At 38.7% G+C, this 27867-nt stretch overlaps 1 protein-coding gene across 5 annotated transcripts in view; it reads right to left on the bottom strand.

Moving 5' to 3' along the window:
- The window catches only part of nectin1b (nectin cell adhesion molecule 1b), a 189789-nt gene that overhangs the window by 93790 nt on the left and 68132 nt on the right, over positions 1-27867 (bottom strand). For 4 of the 5 annotated variants that reach the window (XM_043264728.1, XM_043264732.1, XM_043264731.1 and 1 more), the window contains exon 5: positions 26664-26815. In XM_043264728.1, the coding sequence (XP_043120663.1) occupies positions 26664-26815 (152 nt within the window). Of the gene's footprint in view, positions 1-690; positions 4812-26663; positions 26816-27867 lie in introns of those variants that run through there. The other variant, XM_043264730.1, reaches the window with a different exon arrangement.

Raw genomic sequence — 27867 nt, 5'->3', positions numbered from 1 at the left:
TCGACCTATATTTCATAACTCACTTTACGCATAAAGCACCTCTAAAACAGGGGGTGTAATTTTATGTAAACGTAATATTACAAATTACTTTTGCAAATACATTTTAATATACGTATGTATATGCACAGCCTCTTCTGGCATATTGTAATCAGTACACAATGAATGCTGTAGTACTGTATGCATACTTTATCACAAGTGCATTGCATACGTTACTAAACATGTTCTCACTTTATACAATACATAATATATAGTCGTCTATACTTACACTCTGTAATCTGTGCAATCTCTGACCCATAACTCCTACTGTTTTGTATCTGTTTATGGTTTATTATTTATAGTGTGTATTGTTAACAGTGCAATATTGCTTGATAAACTTGGCTTGTTTTAACTTAAATGCAAGAATACATAGGATTATACATGGGCCGTTTTGTGACAGTATGATACCATACAAACTAAAATATAAAATATGAAAATATAACACTTTATTATGACTGATATATAAACAATTTGCTTTTAACCCTAATATGCTATTAGTATGCATATATATGCATTAGTATTGAATGCTAACACCAGTAAAACAAAATTAAAAATAATATATAAACTCTTTTATATAAATAGTGTGTGTGTTAGATAATTATTCTGAAGGATAGATAAAAACACCTGCATTGAGTGAACCCGGGACAAAGCATCTTTGAACATTTAAATCATTTAATGTTTTAAAGCAAATACAGTTTACTTCACTGGGTCAACACATGTGAACAATATATATATTTTTCATATCATTACCGACCTCAGCAGACATACATTCACACGGCTGCATGAAGACAAGATCTTTCTTTATGTTTTTTTTTTTGTTTGTTTGTTTGTTTGTTTTGTTGCAGTTATGTACAAAGTCATTGTAACGCATCAACCCCACGTCTCTATACAGAATCCATTAACATATCAAAACCTATCTACCCAAGTCCATGTCGAAGTAGATTTATGGCAATAAGCTATACATCTCCAGTCATCTGAGCTGTCTAATTGGTTTTCTAGTTCAGCTTGCAGTCAATGTCCAGACTTGAAACTCCTCCATTTCTGTTCCCCTAGCATACAGTAAACCCGACTACGGTTTCCAAGGTACATACATTATTTACAGTGGAATGTCAGGCTTTGAAGTGGGCAGTTAGAAAGACATGAGACTCTGGAATGAAGGAAAAACAAAACTTTATCTAAAAATGAGAAACGTATAAAAGTAGGAAGGAGAAAAAAAACAAAACTGTCTTTTGTCTGTAGAGCAATATTCATGATAAAAACAAAAAATATTAGACGACGTATTATTTTCTTAGTACGCTCATGCGCTTACGCAGGCTATTTAATGTTGCTAAAAGCATCGACATCAACTGATCCAGCAGACAGACTACTGTATAAAAAGAAAGAAGCTGATGTGGGTCATGAAAATTAATTACAGTCAATTGAATTGTCTCATTTGACATTTAAAGCCATAATAGCCATTTGGTAAATGGGTAACTTGTGCTTAGCTTGAGAAAACATACAAAAAGAAACCCTTAATTAACAAATCCGGGGGTCAGTGAAAAGAAGGAAAGACAAAGAAATGAAAGAGATACAAAATTACATATAAAATTAACTACCAATTAAAGTTCTGGAACAAAACCTTGTGCTTTAGCTAAAGTGATGTCAGTCTCTTTAATCGCAGCCATGGTTATGTAGCAGGTTTCCGGTTGTGAGCTGGTTAACAAAGTGCCGACGGACCAGCAACGGATTGCTTTTGTATTTTGCCATCATGTGAAGCAGAGAGAGGATATGCGTATTCGCGAGGGTTTAAAAAAACCTGGTAAAAATACAGCTTTTTAATACTCGGAGTCCGGGTGACGCGCTTTCCACCGCAACTTGTGTAGTTTCATGTGTTTATCATGCGTGTGTTGTAAAAATGTACAGCGAGGGTGGACAGTAACTTGAAAAAAAAAGAAAAAAAAAAAAAAAAAAGAAAAATCAATATGTACAGGATTTTAAAAAAGTAAAACCTTACATCTCACATGTCATAGGCACTGCAATTTGTATAACTTTGCACATTGACTTTACTAAGCTAAAATACAAGGTTTGCTAAGCAACAGATGTACAGTTATTCATTGCGTGGTCCGTTTTAGGTCTAATCAGGATGTGCGCGAAATCCACCGTCAAGGTTTTTATCCGTTTGTAGCTTAGGTGTACACATTTTACGTCGTTCCTCGCGAGGAATCTGCCGCTGCGAGTTCTTGTTTATTATGTGGGTTGTTTTAATAATAGCTTCGTTTGCCAGCTTTAATGCACGCTATCATTTTTAAGTCCCTTCTGCGGATTTTCTAATGCAAAAATGCCACCAGATTCCATGAGGGCCCGCTCATGGGTGAGCAACCTATAAAGAAAGTGGCGTTCGTCTGGAGTTTCCCCGTGTTTTCAAGTCCTCCTAGATTGTCTATGTGATTCAGCATCCTAATCTCTCGTCTTGTAAAGAGCCTTGTTTAAGGCAGGCAAGGGAATTAAATATTTCATAGACAAGCCATGATGAATTCTGCTAAAGCATTTTTTGAGTCTAGAAAGAGATAGGGATACAAGTTAGGGAGATTATTTGTCTCTGGAAGTGAAATCATTTAGTGGAAAACTGCCCACCCTTTCGCAAACACCGAACCCTGATGTAAAATGCGTGATAAAGTCCGAACCAAAGAAAGCGATTTAAAAAGACACGCATGCATTAAAAACAAGGTCTTAAAAGCTTTTACATTTTGCGGTCGAACAGGTGCGTCAGGATTTTGACGAATTTCTGTTTTATTTATTTAAATACATACTAATTTGTAGCTAACGGATCTGCTCCTTATAGAGGATCAGGAAGGATTTGGAGGGGAATCCAGGCTTTGCCGCAGATCCCGTGGTTTCAGGGATCCAGCAGTACATAACAGGCCTGTCTGTGATGCCCAGTTGGTGCCATGTTTACCTCTGATTTCACTTTGGCTACAGACTTTTCCGTAATTTCATTTCTGTGCTTTTACCGTTACCTACTTTTGGAAAAACTACTTTCATCAAAAGGCTCTATACGGCGGTTGGCACAAGCGCTACACGCCGGTGCCGTAATTAAACATTACCGTTGAACCTGTTCATATTTACAAGATCTTGAAAACATTTTGACCACTCCACATCACCAACTCTAAATAACAAACACCCTGTCTTTATAACAACACCACATTATACAGGATTATCCTTTTGCGACATCAGAGGAAATGGATTTTGGAAAGCATCGCTATGATAACACTACACGTGATGGCACATCCGAAGTGGATCTGTGGATGGAGACTGACTAAGACTGGCATGGAGAATGAGGTGGGCGCAGTATATCTGTCTAGGCCCCGTTCTGCATGCTGCAGTGTGCCTATGACTAACGCTGCAGATGTGTTCCTCAGCTCTCAGGGTAGCTGGGTCTTAAAATAAATACTGTTTTTGGAGAGCAGTCAGAACCCACATGCTTTTTTGTTCCATTGGATTGGACGCTTCCAGGCCATGCCACATTTTTCGGACCCCTGGATCTACATTCAGAGACGTTGGGAGCGGCATTTGTACCAAGAACCACAGGATTGCGATGTTTCCATTAAACACAATAGTGCTAATGCAACCTTTAACCTCGTAATGACACATGTAGAGGCGGGAATAATTATTCTACTATTTAGTTCCACATTTTCTGGTAACCAACACTCCATATAAAAAAAACAAGACTATATAAAAATTAACAAAACCTATGATTAACGTAAAAGTAATGGTGATATGCTAATGAGATAAAAAAAACCGAGACAAACAAACAATAAAAAAATAATCATACATCCAGTGTAAGACTTTCACAACATGATCAGCAATATACCCCTTTCCAAAACAGTTACAGTCTCTTTTTATACATTTAATACATTTATAACAACAAAATGAGACAAAAAGGATAATACACTGTAATATTTTCAAGCGACCTGCCTGTCCAGCCTTACTGGATGTTGATTGGCATCAGTCTGTGAGAAAACCTCTTGCTGTTGTAGCAGGTTCATCTAAAAGCGTGTGGATGTGTAATGATGTTGACGTTTTGATGCTGCGAGCTATTTTTCTACAGCTGTTTATTTCGATGGGCTCTGATGGGGGCGGAGGTTACTGGGTCAGGGGTGGGATGTGCAGATAGGGATAAACACATGGAGGAAGGGTTCTAGTGATGGAGGTGGATGGGTGTGGTCGGATGCGGGAGAGGGCAAAAAGGTTGTTGATCTTTTTTTTTTTTCCTCGACGTTGCATGCCACTCTACACATACCACTCTTTCTTTGAAATAACAGAGCCGTCGGTTTGGGAAACCATGTCGTCGGCGATTTCGGGCTCGGGGTCGTACTGGAAGGCGAGAGTCCGTTCGTCGGACTCGCGACTTTCGCCTTCATCCACGGTGAAATAGGGTCTCTTCAGATCCTCAGAGTTGCCGTCAAAATCCCGATCGCCACCCTCGAAACCGCCGGGCCCGCTAATTTGTGCCGGCTTCTTTTCATCGTCCGAGTCGTCGGGGTACTGCAGGTTCTTGGGCATCGGAGGATGAGTGGGCATGCCGCCGGCCTTGCTGTATCCGTTCCCGAACACGTGCTTTTTGGTGCTGTAGTCGCCCTTAAAGGTGCGCTGACGACGACGCAGGAAGAAGACGACCAGCGCGATGGCGGCCACCAGCAGGGCCACCCCGCCGACCGCGCCGCCGATGGCAGCACCGGAACTATGCTCCTCCAGTGGGATCTCACGGCCATCAAAAGGCGGGGAGTTAGGGAATTCTGGGTAGGAAAACACAGATGGAAGGGGAGAGTGTGTCAGTGCTCTGGTGGGAAGGAGGTGCATTTGTGCAGGTGCTCATTTTTGATGAGGAAAGGAACATAGGGGAGGAGAAACAAAAGGGAAGAAAGGAAGGAGCCCCCGCCCTATACCCACAACCACCCACCCACCCACTCCCACAAAACCAATCCATTATGACAGCTTGACACAGAGAAGCAAGAGCTGAATGTTTAGACTCATCATGCGTTTTATGTAAGGAGCACAAGAACAAGAGGTCAAACCATTTTAGAAGCAAAGAAAAGTCTTGAAATTTAGGGCGCCTGTACACTAGAGCAAGGGCGTGATGTTTTCATTTGGTATGCATTGAGACCAGTTTCTATTACCCATCTAACATACTGTTTTCTGCATATTAGTTGTACCACATTGCTTTAGTTTTGTGTACAAAGTTACATAAGGACAGAATTTGAAGATTTAACCAGACTCACCTAGTATTACAACCCATTCTTAAGGCACCAAGAACTGAAGCACATTCACTATTAAGGAACGCCTAGGCCAAGGGTTTTCTCTATCCTGCAGATTTCAGCTCCAACCCCAGTCGAACACACCCAGACCAGCTCATCAAGGTGTTCAGTGTTTCTTGATAATTACAGGAAGGTGTGTTAGAGCAGGGTTGGAACTGGAGTCTATAGGATGGCGACACTCCAGGAGCAAGGTTGGAGATCCCTGCCTTAGGCGTCACTATGTCAATGAACGTGGAACTCCATTGTGTTCAATTGCACTATATTTATAAATTAAATGATAAGAAATTCTTGAGTATTGACTTTTTCAATGGACTTCCTACTTCAATACTGCAGTTGAGGTATACCTTCAGCATCCTAATAGCGATGCTAAAGGCACTTAACCATGCTTTAGTTTTTGCCTCCTTGGAAATGAGAATGAGTTGAATGAGTGCGTTTCATTGGCGTTGCAGTAAATGTTAAAACTTTTGGTGCTTTACCTTCTGAAACTTTTGTGATATGTCCTTATGACTGACAACCCTTATCGAAATTAATTGATTCGAAGTATTGTCTCACGTAGAGCGAACTCTAGTGTGTAGGCGCCCTTGATCATTTAAGATACAGCACTTTAAACTGTCTGGAGGTAAAGCTTGCGTTAAAAGTAACAATAAGCACAGATACACTTATAACAATAGACCAGACAGCTCTGTAATTTCGAGCGACCTCAAAAATTATTATTCAATATAAGTACAGGTGGCTTGCATTTGAAACGCTTAACCCTGTTGGCTTTTATGGAATACATTTTTCATAGAGCACTCTTTTATTCTCTTAAACCATTCATGCAATACATTTATTTCTTTTAACTCAATGAATTAAAGAACAGATAATGAACCCTAATGCTGCAGGTGAAAGGCAAAGCGAGCACTACCGCTTTCAAAAGTTCATTAAGTCTTTCTAATGAGTAATGTGGTTTTTACAAACATGCTGTAACACGAATCCCCTGCAAGACAACTGTACATGGTTACAGCTGACACACTGCTCGTGGTTTTGTTTTCAAAGCACACAAAAGACATGCATCCAACAGAAAGCGAGTGATACAGCATGTAATGAGCCCATGCAAAAGCCAGTAAACCATTTCTTAAAAGTACCCACAGCACTGAGATTTGAAAACAGCAATTAGAGTTGAAGAAGTAATTCACACACGCTCACACACATACACAAAAGCAAGACATGCAACTTTTTTTTCAGCATTGGATCATTCACAATTGTTGGATTAACAGCTTACACGCGGTTTCTAAAGGCTTTTCTTTGTGCGGCACTCCTTGTAAACACATCCAAACCCCTCCAAGCGCTACAACAGGTCAGTGCAAAAATCTGCCAACACTCAAATATAAAACATAACCAAGGGATTCTCTAAAATTAGGCACAAAGAGACAAAACAATGAGCTATGTGTCTTCTCCAGTGCATTTTACTGGTCGTTATGTCCAAAATCCCAATCCAAATCAGAAATGTCTGATTGGATCCGACTGTCAAGATGCAAGAAACAAAGACTTCCGACGACATCTTCTTCAAACCACATACAAATGTGTCTTTCACACGCTGTGTTAAAGGAATAGTTCACCCAAAATTGAAAATTCTGTCATCATTTACTCACCCTGGAGTAGTTCCAAATCTGTATGCATTTCTTTGTTCTGCCGAGCACAAAGGAAGATATTTTGAAGAAAGTTTGCAACCAGGCTGTTTCGGGTCACAGATTTGGAACTACTTCGAGGGTGAGTAAATGATGACAGAATTTTCATTTTTGGGTGAACTATTCCTTCAACACAACAGTTGCGCATAGTTAGCAGCACTACACAACTTCTGACAACAACTAGGCAGTAGACACTAGACACTCGGCGCCATATTTCCAGTCTGAAGTCTATGCCATTTACATGTGCTAATAGAATATGCCGGTTAAAAAGGTCAGCGGCTGCATTGTGAAGGTTTCTGACTGCCTTATGCGACAGTGACTTATTGAATATAGGCAGTAATAAGGCGGTCAGGGTGAGCTGCATTTGACATATTCTAGCTCTTTAATGAGCTTCCATTCTAGACCTGGCAGAGCACCGTCTGGTACCCACCACACACGTAGTGATGGTCAGATATTTCTCATTGACACGCTCAGACAGCTTGTGAAGGATTACGGTCATAAAAAGCAAAAACCTCTAGGGGTTTAATCCATCTTGTCCTTTAATCTAAGAATATAAAGTTAAATGCTAATAGGGAAGGGAAAAGGCATAGCATACTTTCAGAGGATACAAAAAGTGCACAAATAAAAAAATAATAATAATTCTTCTAGCTACACAAGCTAACATTCGCTTATTGTTGCATTTCGAAATATGTGCAATTCATAATAACACGATGCATAAACAATAAATATTATTGGAGTATATTTTATAGAAAAATGCTATTTTAGTTTTTGTACTTAATGGAATTTAATGTGTTATTTGCAGTTATTTGTAGATAGATAGATAGATAGACAGATAGATAGATAGATAGATAGATAGATAGATAGATAGATAGATAGATAGATAGATAGATAGATAGATAGATAGATAGATAGAAAGAAAGATAGATAGATGAGTGCTGGTGTGAGCTTCACAAATTTATTTTTGCATTCCTTTTTTTTTTTACTTTTGTGCATAGCTTGACTATCCATCCATCTCTCAGGACACTGCTGTAAAATATATTTTTTTTTTATCTCAAGGTTTTTTTTCTGGTTAAAAAAATGTCTAACAATATAATGTGCTTTTAAACGATTTCATTTCCTTCTTTAACTCCATTAAACCATTATTTCAAATTCTCTAACACCTCTCATTAATGTTAATGGCAAATGTTAAGGCTAACAGGCTGCCATTTCTCATATTGGGGGGTCAAGGGAACAATCTGACTTCTGAAGTCTTTCACTCAATTTTAATTACTGTGACACTCCACGGCTAAAGCCATTCAACCACATGAACCCATTTATGTATACTCTACATCCCTCTGTCTGCTTCTCCTTCCACTGCTCTTTCTATTCTAGGTTTAGTCAGAGTGTGTCCACACTGTGGTTTGGCCGCCGGTAGTGCGACCACTCTCTCAGCTATCAGCTCTCAAGTATTAATCTGGCCTTTAATGGGATTAGACGAACTGGGGGCTTCATTATACTGAGAGAGAGAGAGAGAGAGAGAGAGAGAGAGAGAGAGAGAGAAATCCACAGGACTGGAAGAGTTGAAAGGACCAGTCTTCTTCCTCTAATTCGTTCCTCTTTCCTTCAGTGCACCTTTCTGTCAGTATCTCCTCAGCTCTCGCTCCATCACTCTAATTGGTAAACTCGTTTTGTGCCCCTCATTCTTTTCCTGCTGAAGGCGTGTGTTTATACTGCTACTATATTTATGACACACCATAACTAGCTGCAACCAGACAGAAGCATTAAAACTGCAAAATGACCCCCATGAAAAATTATAGCAGATTATTTCAAACTGGAGGCCCCTTATGAAGCCTATAAAAAATTGCCACCCAAGTGGGGCATGGCAGACTAAATCCTTATTGAAGTAAAATCTCAATAAAATGAAAACAAACGCATGTTAGACTGGTACGAACATGATGTTACACTAGTTTTATCATTCAGAACAGTGTCAGTATTTTGTTTTTGTACATTTTAGTATCATTAAGATTTGTAATTTTATGACATTTATTTTTATTTTTTGTTTTTGTGTAATTTTTTATGTTTATTGATTAAAAAAAACAATAAAAAAGCATTATTTAGTGACACTTTTCTAAGACCTTTAAGACAAAACAAGTGCTTTTATGATTTATTTTCCTACAAACTGTTTTGCTTTATTAGAGAATGCAGAGTCCCCATTCACTTCCATTGTATTTTTATTAATTTCTTTTATTATTATTATTATTATTATTCTTTCACTATCCAATCAGTGATGTCCAACCACTGTTTGGTTACCAACATTCTTTGAAATGTAACTTTATAATTTTCTGTAAATGATGACAAAACTTCCTTTTTGGGTGAACTATCCCTTTAGTCCCGGTTATATGCTCTAGTTCGTTTAAAAGATCTTTAAAAAAGACTCTATCAGGCTCACAAGAGCTCTCAGATAATCAAAGGTATGGAGACGATAGATGAAGTCCTTGAAGACTTGATTTGCAAAGCGAATCAATGGCGGTATTCGTCTTACAGCTACAGTACTGAGGCATGATGGGAAAGAAAAGATCTTCCCAGGCCACACTTCAAGGCTCAATTTCTCCATATATCTTCTCATCTTCCCCAAAAAACACAATTACTGCCCATCCTTGACAAATCGTTTTATTTTAGCCGAACTGTGGAAGCTCAATGCTAATACGGTTAGCATTAAGTTAGCAAGCTCTAGCTAAAAAAGAAAAAGAAAAACAGCCGCGCTATTTAGCTGTCATTCATTACCTCAGGAACTATGCATTGTGTGTGGGCCTGTTGTTAATCACACAGGACTAATCATATTAGCACAACGCTAATAATTCAGCAGTCTCTGGCTGCTTTTGTTCATCGGATGGCAGAGAAGCGGAGCGAGGTGACAGACACGTAGCGTGCTTGCGAGAGGGGCGGTGGGGGCCTTCAATGCCATGTCGCCAACGGCTACACCTGCCAGAAGACAGATAAAACCTCACTTGCGGTGTGTCTCCAGCTGCCCTGATACCATTAAACCTGACAAAAGAAGCCGCCTATTAACAAGCCTCTGGGAATATGCAGATACTGCCGTAACCTTGAGTTGCGGTGGACAAACAGAGCGCTGTTGAGATTAACTGGTCGAAGAACCATAAAAAAACCTCGATTCAATCAAAGCGCGTGGATTTATAACGCGTGACGCGCGCTGTTGCAGTCGTCCAAATGATTTTCTGTTTGGCTTATCGTTAACTGGCCTTGAGAAGCTGCGACAGCATTCTTTTTTTTGATCTCTAGCTAGCGATTACATTTATTTACATTCATTTCCTTCCATACCAGCACGTCTGCTCGAGTGTGTATCATCTGTGACAATCACTAGCGGAGAAACGCGGTCCAACATATGTTCTCCGAGACACGCGGAGGTAACATTAAAACGCATAAACAAACACAGCGCTTCCACGCTAATAAAGACAGCGGCTCGAAAACAAGCTTGACAGCTAGAAAGAACGCGCATTCGCAAAACACCTATAAATACATCGAATAATAATAATAATAATAAAAAAAGATACGTGAAAGAAAAGTTTCAGTCAGTCAGGCTGTCATCACTGTCATAAATCTAAATGAGCTGATGAGCCGCTCCGCTCGTCTTGTGTGAGATTGACAACATTTCTGAATTTAGCTCTCACCGGATAGTGTGGAAGACGTGTGTGAAGCAAACAGCATTGTGCGAATGCGCCGGTGTTTATGTTGTAGCGTGTGCGTGAGAGAAAGACTCCGGGGGAGTTCGGGGGTACGAAGTACTGTTTCTGTTTACTAACTGGGGCGCGCTTTCTCACTCAGAAACTCCCAGTTATTATGATTCTGATCACAATTTAAGCGCGATATTCCAATTATCATTACTTAATCAACACCGCGGTAGCTATATTAGCAGCCAGAACGCCTTTCGAGACCACACAGAAACACCCTCGCAATGAATGTCACAGGCAACCCAACTCACAGATGGAGAAAAAAAGTCTAGTTATTATTAGTCATGAATAAAACTTTCCGAGTGCTCGTAATTTGGGTACCCTCGGTGGCTTCACTGTCCTTTATCTTCGCACCATTCCAATGCATTATGCTGCCTGAGAGAAAAATTGAAAACTGAAGTGTGATTTTGGCTCATGTGATGGCAATAACTAATGGCGAGGTGCATTTAATTTTTTTAATTTAAAAAGAAACGCGTTGTTGCTAAAAAAGATTGGAAAATGTGACTATGATGGTCTTTTTTCTCTATGTTTAGTCAGAGCTTAAATATGGAAATTTATTTTTGGAATATTAGGACTGTTAATAAACTAACAAATTGCTATCATTTTAATAACAATTTAACAGTTTATATTAGAAAGCGTTGGATGTTGTTGACATTCGACTAAATATTTAATTGATATATAAAATATTAAGTATAATTATTCATACACACATGCACACACACACTTTTTTTTCTTCTCTCTTTAGTTAGATCTCAAGTATGGATTTTTTATTAACGGAATATGTTAATACACTGCAATAATAAATTGCTATTCAACTCAATGTTTTTTTTTTGTAGATAACTGAATTTGCTCAAATTTGACATTTTTATATTAGTTTATATTTTTATATTTCACTATTTTTTTATTTCATCAATATAAAATCTAATTACCTAATAACATAACAAAAAAAAAAACAATACAATTTTAAAGGAACGTAGATCTCGTCTGTTTACTAGGCGATTGGCTAAAGGTATGAAACTGTTTGATGTGCATGAGCGTGTCTACACAAGCAGCATCACAGTACCAGAGTCCATTCACATTCCTAACCTCCATCACCATCATGCTCTGATATTTCTACACAACAGAATAAATGTCCAGCTGAGGCAGGGAGACTAGATGAAAGCGAATATAAAGACAGGAAAATCGGGCAGCGAGAGATGTGAGCAGAATATAGTGAATGAGCCAAAATGAGAGAGAGTTAGGAAAAAGAGAATGACATAAAAAAAGAGAGTTAGGGAGGGCCGGTAATGGAGGAGGATGTGTTTACTCAGTAATTCAAGTGAGAGACAGCGAGAGAGAGCGAGTGAGAGTGAGAGAAAGATAGAGAGAGAGAAAAAATTGCTTGTTACTCTCCTGACTGGATTTGCCCACGGTTGTGAAGTCATGGAAATGTAATGCTGCCACAAAGGATAAATCCTCATCAGCGAGCTAAACTCAACAAGCAAACTTTCTCTCCAGAACACCACACAAAAGGCTCCTTCTCTCTCACTTTTCCTCCATCCTCTTACTAGCAAGCTACCATTCCTTTCTTTTCTTCCTTACAAGGCTTTGCACTTTAGCCAAATATGGCCTAAAGGAATATCCCGGGTTCAATAAAAGTTAAGCTCTTTTAAAAAGTTTTGTGATACGCTATCAGTTACCTCAGAAAACGTGTCCCTCAGTTGGTCCCAACGACGGCTAAGCACTTATTTATTAATAAATCTTTTCCTCGGTTAACATTCCTTGTTTTTCAAGTAACTTAAGTCTGTTTTTTTAACCATTGGTTTTTTTTAACCATCTGTTGTTACAGATTTATTCATTACAGATTTATTCATTTTTCATTTTTTTGCATGAATTACTCCTTTGGCTGTCGCTGTCAAATTTTAAACCTTTAAACGAGAGTCTGCAATGAGTGATAACGTGACGGAAAACCGTTGACGTGAAGAGATGATGACACATTCAAGGCTATGACCTGAACTCGTGCTGGCATCCGCGGCTCGCGAGAGATTTTCTCCAGAGAACAGGGTTGGATTTTTAGACGTCCTACTGAAGCGCTGGTCTAATCTCATTTACTCAAACAATTTCTCTTCCTGATAGATAATCGGAATGACTGAGCATCGTAACAGCAGATGCGTTGCTCTTGCAGAACACGATAAAGGCGTGCATTGCTTTCTAAGCTGATATGCACGAGATCTTGACCAAATCAAGGCCAAATTAATAATCGTTTTAGCAGATGAGCTATGCTGTTTGTCAAATGCAAACATGCCGTCTTCATCTGGCTGTCAAAAGCAGCTCATGTCAGGAGAGAAAAAGCAAGATTATATAAGGAGAGAAGTGAGGTGAGCATCTGTATTACTGCTGCTTATTGTTACGTTCCTTATTTGTATTTTTCGTTCTTGTTCCTCTCTTTGATTCTTAGATGGCCAGTGAACGAAGCCTAAATTCAGTTGACCTATCGATAAGCTCCTCCCCTTGAACACAGATAAGCCAATGGCAGTCGAGTATCAGTCGAGGTTTCAGCATCATTGAGAAACATCGGAAGACTTGAATCTCGCATCGTGTTTATGGGGTTTATGCTTCAAAAAAGGAAAAACTATGTGTCTGGGGTATCAGTAACATTTATTCCAGGTATCCTGAGAGGATGGGCAATATCATTTATTCTATTGAATTTACCGAATCCTAGCATTTAACGCTTCCAAGTGTTCAACCTCAATCCAAATGAAGACAAAAGCATTGATTTTCTGGCACATTAATATCAAAGTTAAAACTAGACACATTAATGTTAGTGAGTCCATTCTGATGTACAAACTTAAATGGCGGACTGTTCTCGCGTCTTGTACAATGTAGGTCAATGTCGTCTACACTGTCACTTCATGTTAAACAGTTTAAATGTACATTAATTTAATTGAACCCTGTGATACATGAACAGTGATCCGCGTTCGTGTTGACCGCCCCGTAATATGAGACTTCTCCGATTGCATGGCGATCTGTAAACCCTCGCTTCCAGTTATCCAACATTTTCACACTGCAGCTGTCATTGTAAAACAGTAATAAGCTCTGTCTGTTTGTCCGAGGTAGCAACAGTAAGTAAGGGAGGCGGGGCTTACCAGTTAGGCTGGACCTACCGCCAAAAAAAGGGGCAGTGCTTCCTTGGCTGTTTATCAGTCGTCCTGCTTTCCAGCCAGCGGGCGGCTGTTCAGATTTTTTTATTAAATTGGTTAATTTAAGTTCTGTTGAATTCGTTATTTCTAATTTGAGGCTTTTGAGTTCTTGCCTGGACCCACTGCAAAACCATGTTCGTCAAAATCCGAAAAACACCTGTCACTGAACGATTGGTAGGCTGCTAGGTTAACATGCTGTGTTAATACAGATTGTCTAAATCAGACCAGTATGACTTTTGTCACCTGCGACGTGTTAGAATAACATTGGGAAAGTAGATAGGTAAGGAGTGACAGCCACCCGTGTATTTTTGTTATTAATTAGAGCAGTTTAGTATGGGTCTCGGGAACACCGGAGTTCTTTAGTGCTACATTTTCTGCTTGGCAGTTCGATTATTTGGGTTGGGGGTAGTAATTAGGATTGTTGCTTTTGATAATTTCTCTGCTTTAGTGTCCCCCGCTAAATTTATTAAATCATTAATCTCTCTTCAATTCCTGTAACTGACCGAACTCAAAATAAGGGTAAGAGAAATTACTCAAATAACCCTAGGTGGTCGGACCACATGGCTGCTTTGTTTATTAAATTTTTTTTGTAAAGTAACCATTCTAAATAGGATGTGTATTAGGATATATCAAATCTTATATCAAATATTAAATCATTGTATTTATGTATTTTTAATAAATAAAAAGGCCGGTTGTGTCATTGATCCTTATGCAAATTGGACACACAACCGAGCTCTATCCATTAAAAACATTGTACTTCTATCTCTTACAGCTATTTTTTCATTCCTGTAAAAAAAGAAAAAAAAAAAAAAAAAAATATATAAGATATATAAGATATATATATATATATATATATATATATACATGGCTCTACCTTGATTAAGTTTAATTCTTTTGCTGCATATTAACATAAATACACTACAAAATAGCACAGAAAAAAACTTAGAAACAGCTCAGAAATTGCTAGTAAATTTCACAATCTTTTACCAAGTAGTAACAAAACACCTTGATTTAAAAGTGGCTCTAAAACATTCTAAAACATACTCCAACTCCAAATCATTGTACGCTGTAGTATGTACGCAGTGTGCTTGCCTTCCTCTCTGTTGTTTTTGGGTCTATTTTTTTCCCCTGATCATTTTGGTACGCTCTGTCTAATGAGTGACTCACCGCCGAGGCTCTGACCCTGGGTTACTGTCTGACCCACTTACTCACCCTCCCAGGACTGATGCTCGCAACAGTAACAGACAGCGTGATGACAGGAGGAGGGGAAGGGAAGATGACGGGGGGCTGATCACCGTCAGAGAAAACTCTGCACTGGCTATGCGTCCTGCAGTGTGACTACTCCATCACAGACAGCAAATCTCCTCCCACAGAGAGCAGAAAATGGCCTCCGTGGTAGGAGGGGACAGGGGCGTTATAAATCGCAGACATGAGTCCTGGCTGTCTTCAGCCCTTCGGGAACACGCACATCTGTCTGTGGTGTAGCAGAGGTGGCATGAGGAAGGGGACGACGAATCGGATTAATGGGAGAAATCAGAAAATCTGCTGTAGGATTTAGTTACTTAAAAATAATTTCCCCTCAGGAATTGCTAGTAAATGTAATAAATACAAGTATTTAATTATTTATTTATGTATAGTGTAATACCCTTGCTGTTAAACGAGCGTTTGGATTGCTGAGTGGCTAACTGCTGACCGTTTTGAAAGAACTGAACGAATGAAGAAGTAAATGAATAAAGCGAGCATCGCTGGTGAAAATGTTTTGCCTCGGATGCTGGATGCTTCTCAACTGACTTAACCAACGAGTAGGGATGCACTAAATATTTGGCAACCAAAATTATTTGGCCGGAAATAGCAAATGTAGATGCTGTCACTTGTCACCATTTGTATTCATTTTTACAAAGCATATGATAATGCAATATATGCGACAAACATCTTATTAAATCCTTCATGAGATTCATTTATAAATATGCTGCTATCAAGGGAAAAAAAAGAATTGAGGTCTTGTAGATTTCCACCAAAATGTATTGAAGAAAAAAAAAAAACCTCAAATCAGATTTTTAGTGCATCCCTACTAACAAGAGAAATGTGTAAGATTTCTGTGAGATTTAATTAATTATTTACATAGTGAAATGTATTACATAAATTTATTGTATTATGTGTATTAAAAAAAGCTTTTCTAGCTTAGATTTTTGTCTTATTTTCAGTCAAAAAGTCCAAATTAGGTAAGGTTTTGCTTGAAACACGCAAAATAATATATATATTTTTTGAGTATGAATTAAGATTATTTTGCTTACTCTCTTGGCAGATTATTTAGCTTGTTCTAAGTAAAAACCTTTAACGTTTTGATTATTATTATTATTATTATTATTTTTCTTAAAACAAGACAATAATGTATTATTACTAAATTTCTAGATATTTTGGCTGGAACCAACACAAAACATCGAAGCTAGAAAAAAAAAAATATTTTGCAGCGTATAGTTTTGCAATACACTTGTCCAATTATACGTTATGCAAAATACAGAATGTCCATCTCCCCCCGGTCATTCAACCCGTAGTCAGCAAAACATTGTTTAAATGTGTAGTGTTACTAAAGCCTACTGGCTACTAATCTAATATTTATGAAAAAAAAACAAAAACAAAAACATATGCCTCACACAAACTGGAAATATGTCAACAACAGACAGAAAACTGCAGTCATCGAGTGACTTCAAAGGAGCTGGCTGTAGCTGTTCCTCTCTCCTACAAAAAAAAGACTCTCGTGCTCCCAGCAGAGAAAGAAAATGCAAAAAATACAGAAAGGAACGATGTGAACATGCTAATATCTCATTTGGATAATGAGGCAGAAGCTTAGTGGGAGCCGAAAAGTGGAAGTCACTTCCTGTAGAGAGCAGAGCAGGCCTGACTTCACACTCCATCGGTCCGGCACGCTCGAAACTCGCCCAGGTGCTCGCCCGCCGAGACTCGCCCGCGGCTGGGCGGCGAAGACCACCCGACACGCAGCTTTGAGCTCGCTCTTCAATCGCCTTGACAGCCGCGTTGTCCTTGTGGTGAGAGTTTAATGATACACAAAATCCACATGTACGTCCCGCGGAGGGATGAATTATGCAGCAGGCAGCGTGTGGGAGCTCGCGGTGTCATATCAGTCCGATTGAGACCCATTCCGCAATGACAAGCAAGACAAACAAATTTCACATCGCTGGAGGGATGTCACACCAAGCAAGACATTAAAATGCCTCATCGGGGTGGTACTCGGAAAGAAGGGGAGCGAGCGAGGAGAAGAACGAGACGGATGGAGACAAGGAAACTAAGTGGAAGTGATCCGGAGTGAGGTTAAATTCAAGTAAGAGATGGAAACCGATCCCGTTCGATCGCTTCTTACGCATTCCTGGTCTTATTGTGGTCAAATGACGACTTATTTCACTTATTTTGAATATAAGATGCTTTGCAGAAGTACAATTAGTTGGCAACGCATTTAGGTTCATTTTGAAAATGAATACATTATTACATTTGGAAATTCTAGAGGAATGAAGTTGCAATTATGATAAGGTCGCAATTATGAAAGGTAAAAAAAAGGTTTTGAAGATACGACAGGAAATGAAGTTAACACGCCAAAACAATGATAAAGCCATACCTCTCAGATAAAGTATAAAGTAACAACTGTGAAATGTATAGTAAAATAAGAGACTAGTAGTTATGAGCTAAAATTCCAATTAGAAGAAATCATTTTGAAATGTTATGGGAGATTATGAGTAATACTGACATTCTGGAATATAAAGTCGAAATTATAAGAAATAGCCCTGTTTTTGAGATCGTAATCTGCAGAAATAATGGAAAAATAATTATAGAAATAAAGTCGTAATTATGACCGTGAGAAATAAAACTGCGTTTGTTAGTTGAATTTGCCATTTCGGGATATTGAATTTACGGTAAAGATTAAATTAAGTTTATTTTTAGCATTTATTAAGAACATGAACGGGGTCAAGTCGTGCAAAGTCTGTCCCTCCCACCGTCCTCCTCAAGGGCCCCGAGAACAGCAGGAATCGTAATTCCTCGTATGTGTGACCAGCTCTACACTCGCTGGGATTTGTATAATTGGAGTTTTGTATGGCGAATCAGCCCTTTGCTCCGAATCGCAGCGTGAACGAATTTCAAATGAAGCCGGTGCGATGTGAGCGGAGCCTATCAATATATTAAAAGCCCTGACGTTTTCATGCAAATGAAATGCCTCTCAAATGACTTCTTATCAATTCATATCCCGAGCTATCTCTCGCCTTTTCTTTGTGTCGTGTTTCGCTTCTTTTTTTTCCGGTGGCGTTTTTGCTGTCTGCGGCTCTCTCCCTTTTCATCCTTCACATTTCGCTCCCTTGTCAAGCCTGGGAGGACAGAACATGTGACGGGAGCGAAAAAAAGAGGAGGGAGACGCCGGGCCTTGACTCAGCCACTTATATAAAAGCCAGTAAACCCCCTCCGTCAACCCCGTCCCTGCATTCGCCCTCGTGCCTCAAGGGCTCGCTTACGTTTCCGTTTTATTCAATGGTCTCAAACGGATCCCAATATTGGGTCCACTCAAGCGTTTCTTCCAGCGACAAGTATTCCGTTATTTATTTATACTTTGGCTGGTGTGGCTATGTTTTATTCATCTCATTTTCGACTTGCGGTGGGCATTTTTCTAACTTCGCTCTGGCTTTTTTCTCTCCTTCTGGTTCTTCCTCTCATTTTGAACTTCATTTTCTGGCCGTGGTGTGAGGGATTGCTTGCTCGTTCGAGCGTGAACAGTTGTCAGCGGCGTGTAGCGGCACTAAGCTAAGCGGTCTTGGCTTCTTAAACGGAGGGGAGCTAAGTCACCTATGCCACATTAACCCGTGTTGTGCAACACGTCTACAAACAGGTGACATCATGGCCCTTCCTGACCCGGACGAGGGTCGTTTTAAAGCAAACGCACACAGAAATGAAAACTAGCGTGGAGATGGAATCTCACAATCCAGCCGTAAGAAACGGAATTTACAGTATAATGTAGAATATCTTTTATTTTGTGTCTGTGGATATTAAAGCACAAAATAGCTGCTGTTTAAACATATTCAAGCCTACATTATGCTTTATAAGTTTTTAGCGTCTGTCATCTACAAATACTAAGGCGCTTTTCAAAACAAATAAAAGTTCAAAATAAAAGTTTATAAAAACGTACATGATCAATGTATAGTAAAACTAATTATTATTATTAGCAACAACATATATTATTATCATCATTATTATTATTATTATTATTATTATTATTTCAATACATATCAGCTATGTATTTTAATATTCACAAACACAAAATCCATGATATTCTACATTATAATGCATTCAATTTTTATGACTGGACTGTGAGATTCCATCATGTTATTATTATTATTATTATTATTATTTTTATATTAACACATATCAGCTATGTGCTTTAATATTCACAAAATCCATGATATTCTACATTATGCCATCTTCCACTTTTATGACTGGACCACGCAGTTATTATTATTATTATTATTATTATTATTATTTTAAAATGTAACTAAACCATTACAATGGAACTTGGAACAATTGAATTACTATAAAATTATAATTATTTTAAATTAAATTCCAGTTCAAATCCAGTTCTTGTTAAACTTTCATTAAATCACGGTTAAATTATGTTTTATTATTTGAATTAACTATACATGCTTTCTGATTACAACAAATAAATACATGACTTTACATCAATTACATAATATATACATGAATTAATTTAACCATTAAAAAGAAATGGTCAAAACAGTCATGTTACTGTTTATTGAGTAGTTCTGAGGGCGAGATAAACAAAAGAGACAGACGAAAAAGCAGAAAGAACGAAAGAGAGCAAGCAGATGGAAAGAACCACACACTTGCCCTCTTCTCTTTCTCAGGAGCGATAATTAGATAATTACGGGACCATCTTACACCACTCATTCTTACTCGCCGTTCACATACATATGAGACCAGCGATCTTCAACACTTCCCACACACAGAAACCCAACACGCACAGTTCGGAAAGACTGAAGCGGTCCGCACATAAATCTCCTCATTCATTTCTTTAATTACGCATCCCCACAGTTCTTCTGTTTGAGGAATCTCTTGAAGGCCAACCGCTTCCTCAAAAATTTTAGACCTCAAGTAATTTCATTAGACAAAGCTGAAGGAAATGCATGCCGTAGGAAGTGTACGAATAGTAACAGGGGAAGAATGAAAAAAAGGGATGGGATTAACAGATTATATAGTTAAGAGTGTGCTCGTATCAACCATTTTACAAAAAAAAAGAAAAGAAAAAAAAGATTAGGCAGTTTATAAAATTATTGGATTTTTAGAACCAGTTTATTTTTTTTTTTTTCTCTCAGATAAGTTACTTATGTATGTATATATGTATGTATTTTAAAAAATAAATATAACAATTCAGGGTGAAGGTGTCACCAATGCTTTAATATTTTTGATTGTTACCTTTAACTGCTTTTTCATCACTTGAAACAAGCGTTTGCCATTTTTGTATTTTCACACCATTCACGCTAGCATTACATTATTTATTTTTGTGCTGCGTTTAATTTATTTATCTATATATTTACTTACTTATCTACTTATCTATTTATCTGGCTGAATGGGTCATATCCAAAGTGGATGCCGTGAAAGTCTTTTCAGATGGTTTTCTTTCAGTTTCTATAGTCTCGAAATCCTTACCCTTATAACTATACATTAAATCTGAAACGTCTTATTGACCGGCTGCGATTGTCTCAAGTTCCACACACTCGGCGTAAACGGACAAATTGCTTGTCAATGAAAACTCGGTTAAGACATGCTGTAATAGGCCATTTAAATGCAGTTCGCAAAAGGTCAACATGTTCAATGAACTGTATCTTTTTTTTTTCTTCCCTGAGCAATAACACAGGAGATGTTCGATAGCGTGACGCCCTTCGAAGTTCGACAATAACCATACGTGGTGCAAAAAGAACGCTAACTTAGCGTAGCTTAATGCTAGCTTTTTTTAATCCTGACCATGACGGCTAGCGCGCTTAGGTGGCCCGAGAATGAACCTAGCGTAAAATTGTTTAACGCTCCTCACGCATTCGACTTCAGCTATAAAGCATTCCCTCCACTTATCTTCGAATCTCCAGAGAGAAAGAGAGCATGAGAGATAAGATGAAAGATTCGGTTCTGAAGAGCTTTGTCAAAGCGCTACTGTTAATCTACAGCGCACGAGACAAGCGATCAAACAACTTGACAAAATACGGCTCCTCTGAGCTTTTTTTTAAAAGTGTTACGTCCACTGAAGGAGGTTTTTAATCGAGATGCATCAAGGTGGGTCAGGGTACTTGAGGTTCAACCCCGAATATCTAGTGAAATCTACTACACTCCATTTGTAGATTGCCATTAAATTCATGGAGTTTATTACTCCACGTCTGGGCACCGAATGAGGCCGTTCCATGCATGCAGAGCACAGGTCATATGGAATGCATTAGTGGCCACGGGTTTTGGGTAGATTTCGAAAAAAAAGACGGCTACTGCACGGTCGCTGGTTTTCGTGTGTTTTTGTTTGGAGGACACCTCATTCTGCATTCTGCAATGCCTGAATGTTAAGCGTAATCCAGTCGGAAGCAGAGCAAAGAAAATCTGCCTGGCCTCAGCAAGGCCTGTCCGTAGCTGTTCGGGAAAAGAGAGATTGCGTTTGAAGTTTATGAAGCATCAGCACACGCTTTAACTGAGCCTTCCAGTGCTGATGCCAATTCAATCCAGCGCAGAGAGAGGGAGAAAACCACAGGAAAACAGACGCAGAGAGACTATTAGACAGCACTCTTCGTTTTAACCCGTTTAGTTTTGGAGTTTTTGTTGAATACGAATCCTTAAACTGTGTGTGTGTGTGTTATATATATATATATATATATATATATATATATATATATATATATATATATATATATATATATATATATATATATATATATATATATATATATATATATATATATATATATATAATATATATATATATATATATATATATATATATAATTTTTACTGTACTGTAGATATTTAAGATATTGCATTTAAAATACATTCCATTTTTTTTTTTTTGCCTTTATTATGATAGAACAGGATCGGATCTGACAGGAAGCAATTTGAATGTGAGCACTTCAAAAATATCTACAAAAATTTAATGAAATAAAAAAATAATACAAAATACAAAAAATAATAATAATAATAAAAAAAAATTCTAGACAAGCAAAAAGTATTGCCTTGTTTTTTAAAAAAAAGGCAAAATTAAGTGACTTTTTTTCTTAGAACAATAATCTTAATTAAAAACAGAAAACAGATTGTTTCAGTTTTTTTAAAAAAAATTCAAGAAAATGACATTTTGCTCATTTTGAAAATCCTTCTTGATTTAAGAATTTTTTAATATTTTGGGTGGAAACAAGACAAGGAAAAAAAATCTTTGTTTGAAAAGCAGGGGGCGGGAATGAATGATGTTTTATGTGTTACTGAATGTTTCAAATTCATTTTAAATATGCTTTTTCTGTCCAACATCGTTTTATTGTCATTGCATTGCATCTGTAATCTCGTCTTTAGTAATGTTGCCAAAAACAACAAAAAAAATGAAACAACATCACGGAACATTTTGCTGACTGAATTAACACTGGTAGAAATAGAGAGGGGAAAATAAAACACGTTGGTCACGCGCAAAAGAAACTGAATGCGAGAATGAGAAAAAGAGCACAGCTGTTGAAGTTGCGATCTCCACAGTTTCATCTTCACAATGTTATCATCTCTTCCACACGGTCTCGCAGCTGTTGTGAGCTCCTGCAAAGACTTGCCAGCCTCGCCGCGTGCTTCACGCGCAGAACTCTCCCTCTCCCAGGTGCAGGCGGGCGAACAATGGACAACCGCTTATGCGGTTCACAAGAAAGCGCGGCCGTAGGCGGCCTCCCTCTGGCTCTTTGCCGTGGCTCCAGCCTTGACGATACTGGGGGGAGCCGGTCACGTGGAGGCTTCGGTTCTCACGCAGACTCTTTCAGGAGCGACGTGTGCCCAGCTAAAGAGCGCTGAACACTGTTTTACAGCGCTTGAGCGGGCTGCTTTTGCCAGAGGTATCGCTTCCACTCTTGCTATAAGAATGATGCTGTAATAGCCCATATGTGCTCTTCCCGAGGAGAGGTTTCCCTCTAGCCATGATAGGAACAGATGGAAAAGCCTTATTAGCATCTCGTTCGGCCATGCAGGCCGCGGTACGAAACTACAGGGACCGTAGAACAGCGGCGGTGAAGATTTACAGACAGTTTCGTGTTGTATCCGGGACAGGCTGCGATTAGATTACGCCATTGTAATTTAAAGTCAACACGAGCTGTTTGCAAGCCATTTTACTTCTGCCTACCTGAGTCTAGACATACAGCAATAAAAACGAGTAGGGCAGGACTTGATTTTATCCATCAGGCAGTTGCACACCAGAATATAACCAGATGGGTGCAGGATTGAAAAGCGAGAAAGATTAGAGATGTCAGTAAAAAAAAAAGAAAAAAAAAAGTTTGTACATTTAGATAAACAATTCCAAATTTTTTGGAAGTAGAACGTAAATATAAGGTCATATTGACTTTAAAACAAAAGATTTTACAATGCCTCGGTCCTCAATGCATCGTGCGTAGGCCGAACATCTCAGTCATGGTTATTAATGAAATACTCACAGGAATGTGAATGAGATTAATATGGAGTCGTAAAGGGAGAACAGCTGCTGCCATAGAAAATGTGACTACAAATAAAACTATAATGAACTCATAAAAAAGGCATGATGAAATTGAAAGATTCACCAGTGCAGATGAGCACAGCGTATAGAATATTTAAAGCCGCAGCGTGTCATTTTTGCACCTCTGGTGGCACCAGACAAAATTGCAAAACTAATGACTATTTCCCAAACACGTCGTTCATTGCTCAGTCAAGCAGGTAGCCTCAAACTCATCGGCTCAGCCAGAAGCTGTTGACGCGCTGAACACCACAGTGTTTACAGCTCTCTTGCACAATTTTACACACATGAAATGCACCCCAGTCCCTCTTCATAAGTATCATTTTTGATTCTTCAATATCTGTGAGCTCTCCCACAAACGGAGAAGGAGCGAGACAGGTTCAACGACCTCCGGATGGAACGATCCATCAAAGGATAGACGATGCCGTAGAGGAGGGATCTATCATCAAATAGGCACATGCAATGCGGAAACAACCCCCGGGCATTGCCAAACAGAGGTCGGAAAGAACAAACAAGGCTTTCAGTGCATGTTCTGCTGGTGACCTTTGGACAGCGACAAGGAGAGAGGAGCAACTTTATGAAATGTACGTTTTCTGAAGAGAAACTTCCTCCTGTACTGAAAACGAGGGGGACGTGAACTCATATGGAAATGCTTTGCAAATGGGACGTACTTAATAGCTCGATTGTTCCTTGATGCTTTCGACTAAGTTTCCTGCTTCAGATCTTTTTTTTTTTCCCCAAAGAAAATGACTATATTAATCTCACAAGCACGTTCAGAAGAGATCCCATTCCATAAAATAGCGGATATCGCAGCTAACATTTGCTCATATGTAGTATTATATAAAACAATGTGAAAATCATAATCAAGGAACACGGACAGACCCACTTTTGATTCTGACAAAAGTAAAACTTAAATATTAACGCTGAAATAAAATAATATAATTCGCATAATGCTAACATTTATCTCCCATATATGTCTCAGTATGATGTAAATAAATGCTTAGGTTTTATGATCAAAGGTAACACGGACAGACCCAAATAGATATTCAGTTAATCTCCTGGAGGAACATCTCATACTTGCGTGGAATATAATAGATAAGGTTTGCCGTTGAGAAAGTACCAAAGTTCCCTAAACAGACATCGTGACCTATTGCTGAACTCTGCACCGCCGATAACCAGCATCTCTTCCAAAGCAGGCGGGAAATTTTCCTTCACCGCTCCTCATTCAATATCGGCTATTCAGACCTCCATTAACGCACTGCCTGTGCCTGCGGAGCGTATCATCGAAACCCGCCGCGGAATGAGATGACATCACCGCAAACTCCACGGGACGTCGGAGGTCTGAAAGTTTACGCGCAAACACACCCACGCGCACCAATAAATGCAATGACGGAGAAAAGCCGAGCCGTCGACTCCTGCATGCAAAGCTATGCATGTTAGAAGCTCCCCGTTGAAGCAAAGACAGAGGCGTACGAGCTATTACCAGAACAAAACCGAAAGCCTTCGCTCTCTTCAAATATTGGACCAATTTTGAGGTTCCGCTCAGCAATCTAGAGCAGCATCACCTCCTTTCATTATAGCCTTTTGTTTTTTAATGTACTGCGAAGCCTGAAGAGCGAACTACAGGTGTTTGATACGACAATTAGAGTGAAGGCAGAGGAACGGCTCCGGTTTTGTTCTGTTTTCGTTTGTAGTTCTTGTTTTCACCTAAGTAAAGGCGGAGAAGACGGGGAAGATGTGGGAGGCGAAAGTAGCTTGGAGAAATGCGAGTTTGTTGCAAAGTGCCTGTGATCAATACTAAAGAGGCAACAAAACTGTGATGTTATTTTGGGGAGAAATGACAGAAAGCTTTATTCTATATCTCGGCATCTGTCTGTGCGCGAGTGAATATTGTGGCTGCTGGCAGCGTAGCCTGATGTGTGATATGACTGCGGGAAATTAGAGAAAAGGAAATGACAGCAATTTCTTCTTCTTCACTGTCAGGTCGGGGCTGTAGATAGGAGGCCAACCTCCTTAAATGCAGCAGTGCAAAAAAATGCAGTGCGCAGGCTTCAACACGAACAAAAAATATTTTAGCACTAAAGCCAGACGTCAAATGTTCGCCTTAGAAAATAAAATAACAAGTCAAATGGTGGATTTTTTAAAAACAGCTAAATTATACTTTTTTATCTTTGTATCCTATATATATAAAAAAAAATAAAAAAATATATATATATATATATATATATATATATATATATATATATATATATATATATATTTTTTTTTTTTTTTTTATAGTCAATCAGTTGTGGATTAATGCAAGTGCATTTTTATTTAGATTGCCAAAGAAATAAAAACATCGGAATGAAATCAATATTTGAAAGAAAATTAATTAAATATAATACTATTGCTAGTATTACTAGTAATAGTATTACTAGTAATGCTAATAATATTTTTATTTAATTGATGTTTCTTTTCTTTTTTTTATTTTGAAATTTAGTTTAATTAGTTTATTTTCTCGACAGCCCTGGTTGTGATAATACATTTTTAACATTTTTCCCAATATAATTTTTTTAGATGCACCTGCACATTAAGAAAATATTAATGAACATACTTTTTATGGAGAATAAAAAAAATAAAATAAATGGAAACGTGTTGGTTATGCATGTAGCCCTTGTTCCCGGAAACAAGGGTCACATGCATCTTATTTTGTTGGTTACCGACGTGACTTTTTAAAAAAAAATTAATTCATTTACTAGTCAGTGTTCTATTGCATCAACAAAAAACTCTTGGCTTAAGTGTCAAAAATACCTTTTGTAGCCACTGCATCTGTATGTTTGAGAGTGCTCAACAAGCTTGTAAAATAAATTATTCTTATTGCACTGCTCTTTTTACAGTTCGATTCCTACAAAACTCATTTCTTGAGCTACAATCGCCTGGGCCCATATTAAAGCCTTCCCGGCACCAACACACAAGCTTGATAACTCAGATAAGCATCCGTAACTTACCCGTAACGTTGACCTCTACCAGTCCAGAGCGTGTGCCGATGCTATTGGTGGCGTCGCAGACGTACGTCCCTCCAAACTCATAGGTCACCGGGCCTTTAAAGAACAGGGTGTTGTTCTTGATTTCAATATTGTTGGGAAGCGATCCATTCAACCTGAGAAAAAAACAGACAGATAATATTTGTTAGCTAACCCGCATGAAAATGGCTGGGAGACAAGTTTGGGATGGTGGGGTTATATCAGTAGATAGACTGTTACTATGAGGTGAGATTCAATCATCTTTGTTAAAGCAAACATGCCAAGCATACTTCACGAAACTGCACGTCTCAAACCGGCAGACGTGAAGGGTGGTACTACACGACGACTGAACGGGCCCTTACAGGCCTGAATGTTGCCCCAGGAAACAGGCAGTAATTTGAAATGTTGAAAACAAACAAAGACAAAAAGCAGACATGTCACATGTGGAAAAAAATGTGTTGTTTTGCTGCCACTCTTTCCGTTCTGGGCTGTTGCACCTGACACTGGATCCCGAGTGGCTAAGACAAACCGATCAAGAAAAATATGGAGCCTGACTTACAATGTGGCTACCCTTAGACTTTAAACGTTGTTTCCTAATTCTGGACTCTCCGCGGTTCAACTGCCCCGCGGGTCTAGACTTGCCCTGTTCTTCCTCTAAAGCTCGACAGAGGTCACAATCTCTGGCAGTTGTTCTCTTTGCCTCTTATCAAAGATCAGTGTAACGATGCCTCCCCAGGCACCAGGCACCTTCAGATCATCTTGTTCCAACTTAACAAGTTCCTTCCATCTCAATGACACCCAGCGTCTTTCAGGGTCTGGTTAACCGGCGGTGTCCTTTATAAGTACCTTTCAAACTTTCTAACAGTGGCGTTCTCAAAACAAGAGATACAAAACAGTCGATCCGCTAGAACAATAAGGCATACAAACAATGAAACTGACCGTTTATTCAGGTCAACAAAAGGATGAGAGTAAAAAAAAAAAAAACATGTCAGAAATTAGGTCGAGTCGCAGTCAGAGCAGAACAGACCACGGATAAACACTGTGTACTATAAGATGAATTATAAAAAAAGCACAGTTCTGATCCAATTTAGGTGAGCATCATCAGAGGTTTTTCACAGTATACACTACTGTGACGGTACATTAACCGAAATGATGAATATACCTTCAAAAGGTAATGAAATATGCATGT

This window comes from Puntigrus tetrazona, chromosome 18 (genome assembly GCF_018831695.1).
Source record: "Puntigrus tetrazona isolate hp1 chromosome 18, ASM1883169v1, whole genome shotgun sequence".
Lineage (NCBI taxonomy): Eukaryota > Metazoa > Chordata > Actinopteri > Cypriniformes > Cyprinidae > Puntigrus > Puntigrus tetrazona.
This window is presented reverse-complemented; position numbering and strand designations above follow the sequence as displayed.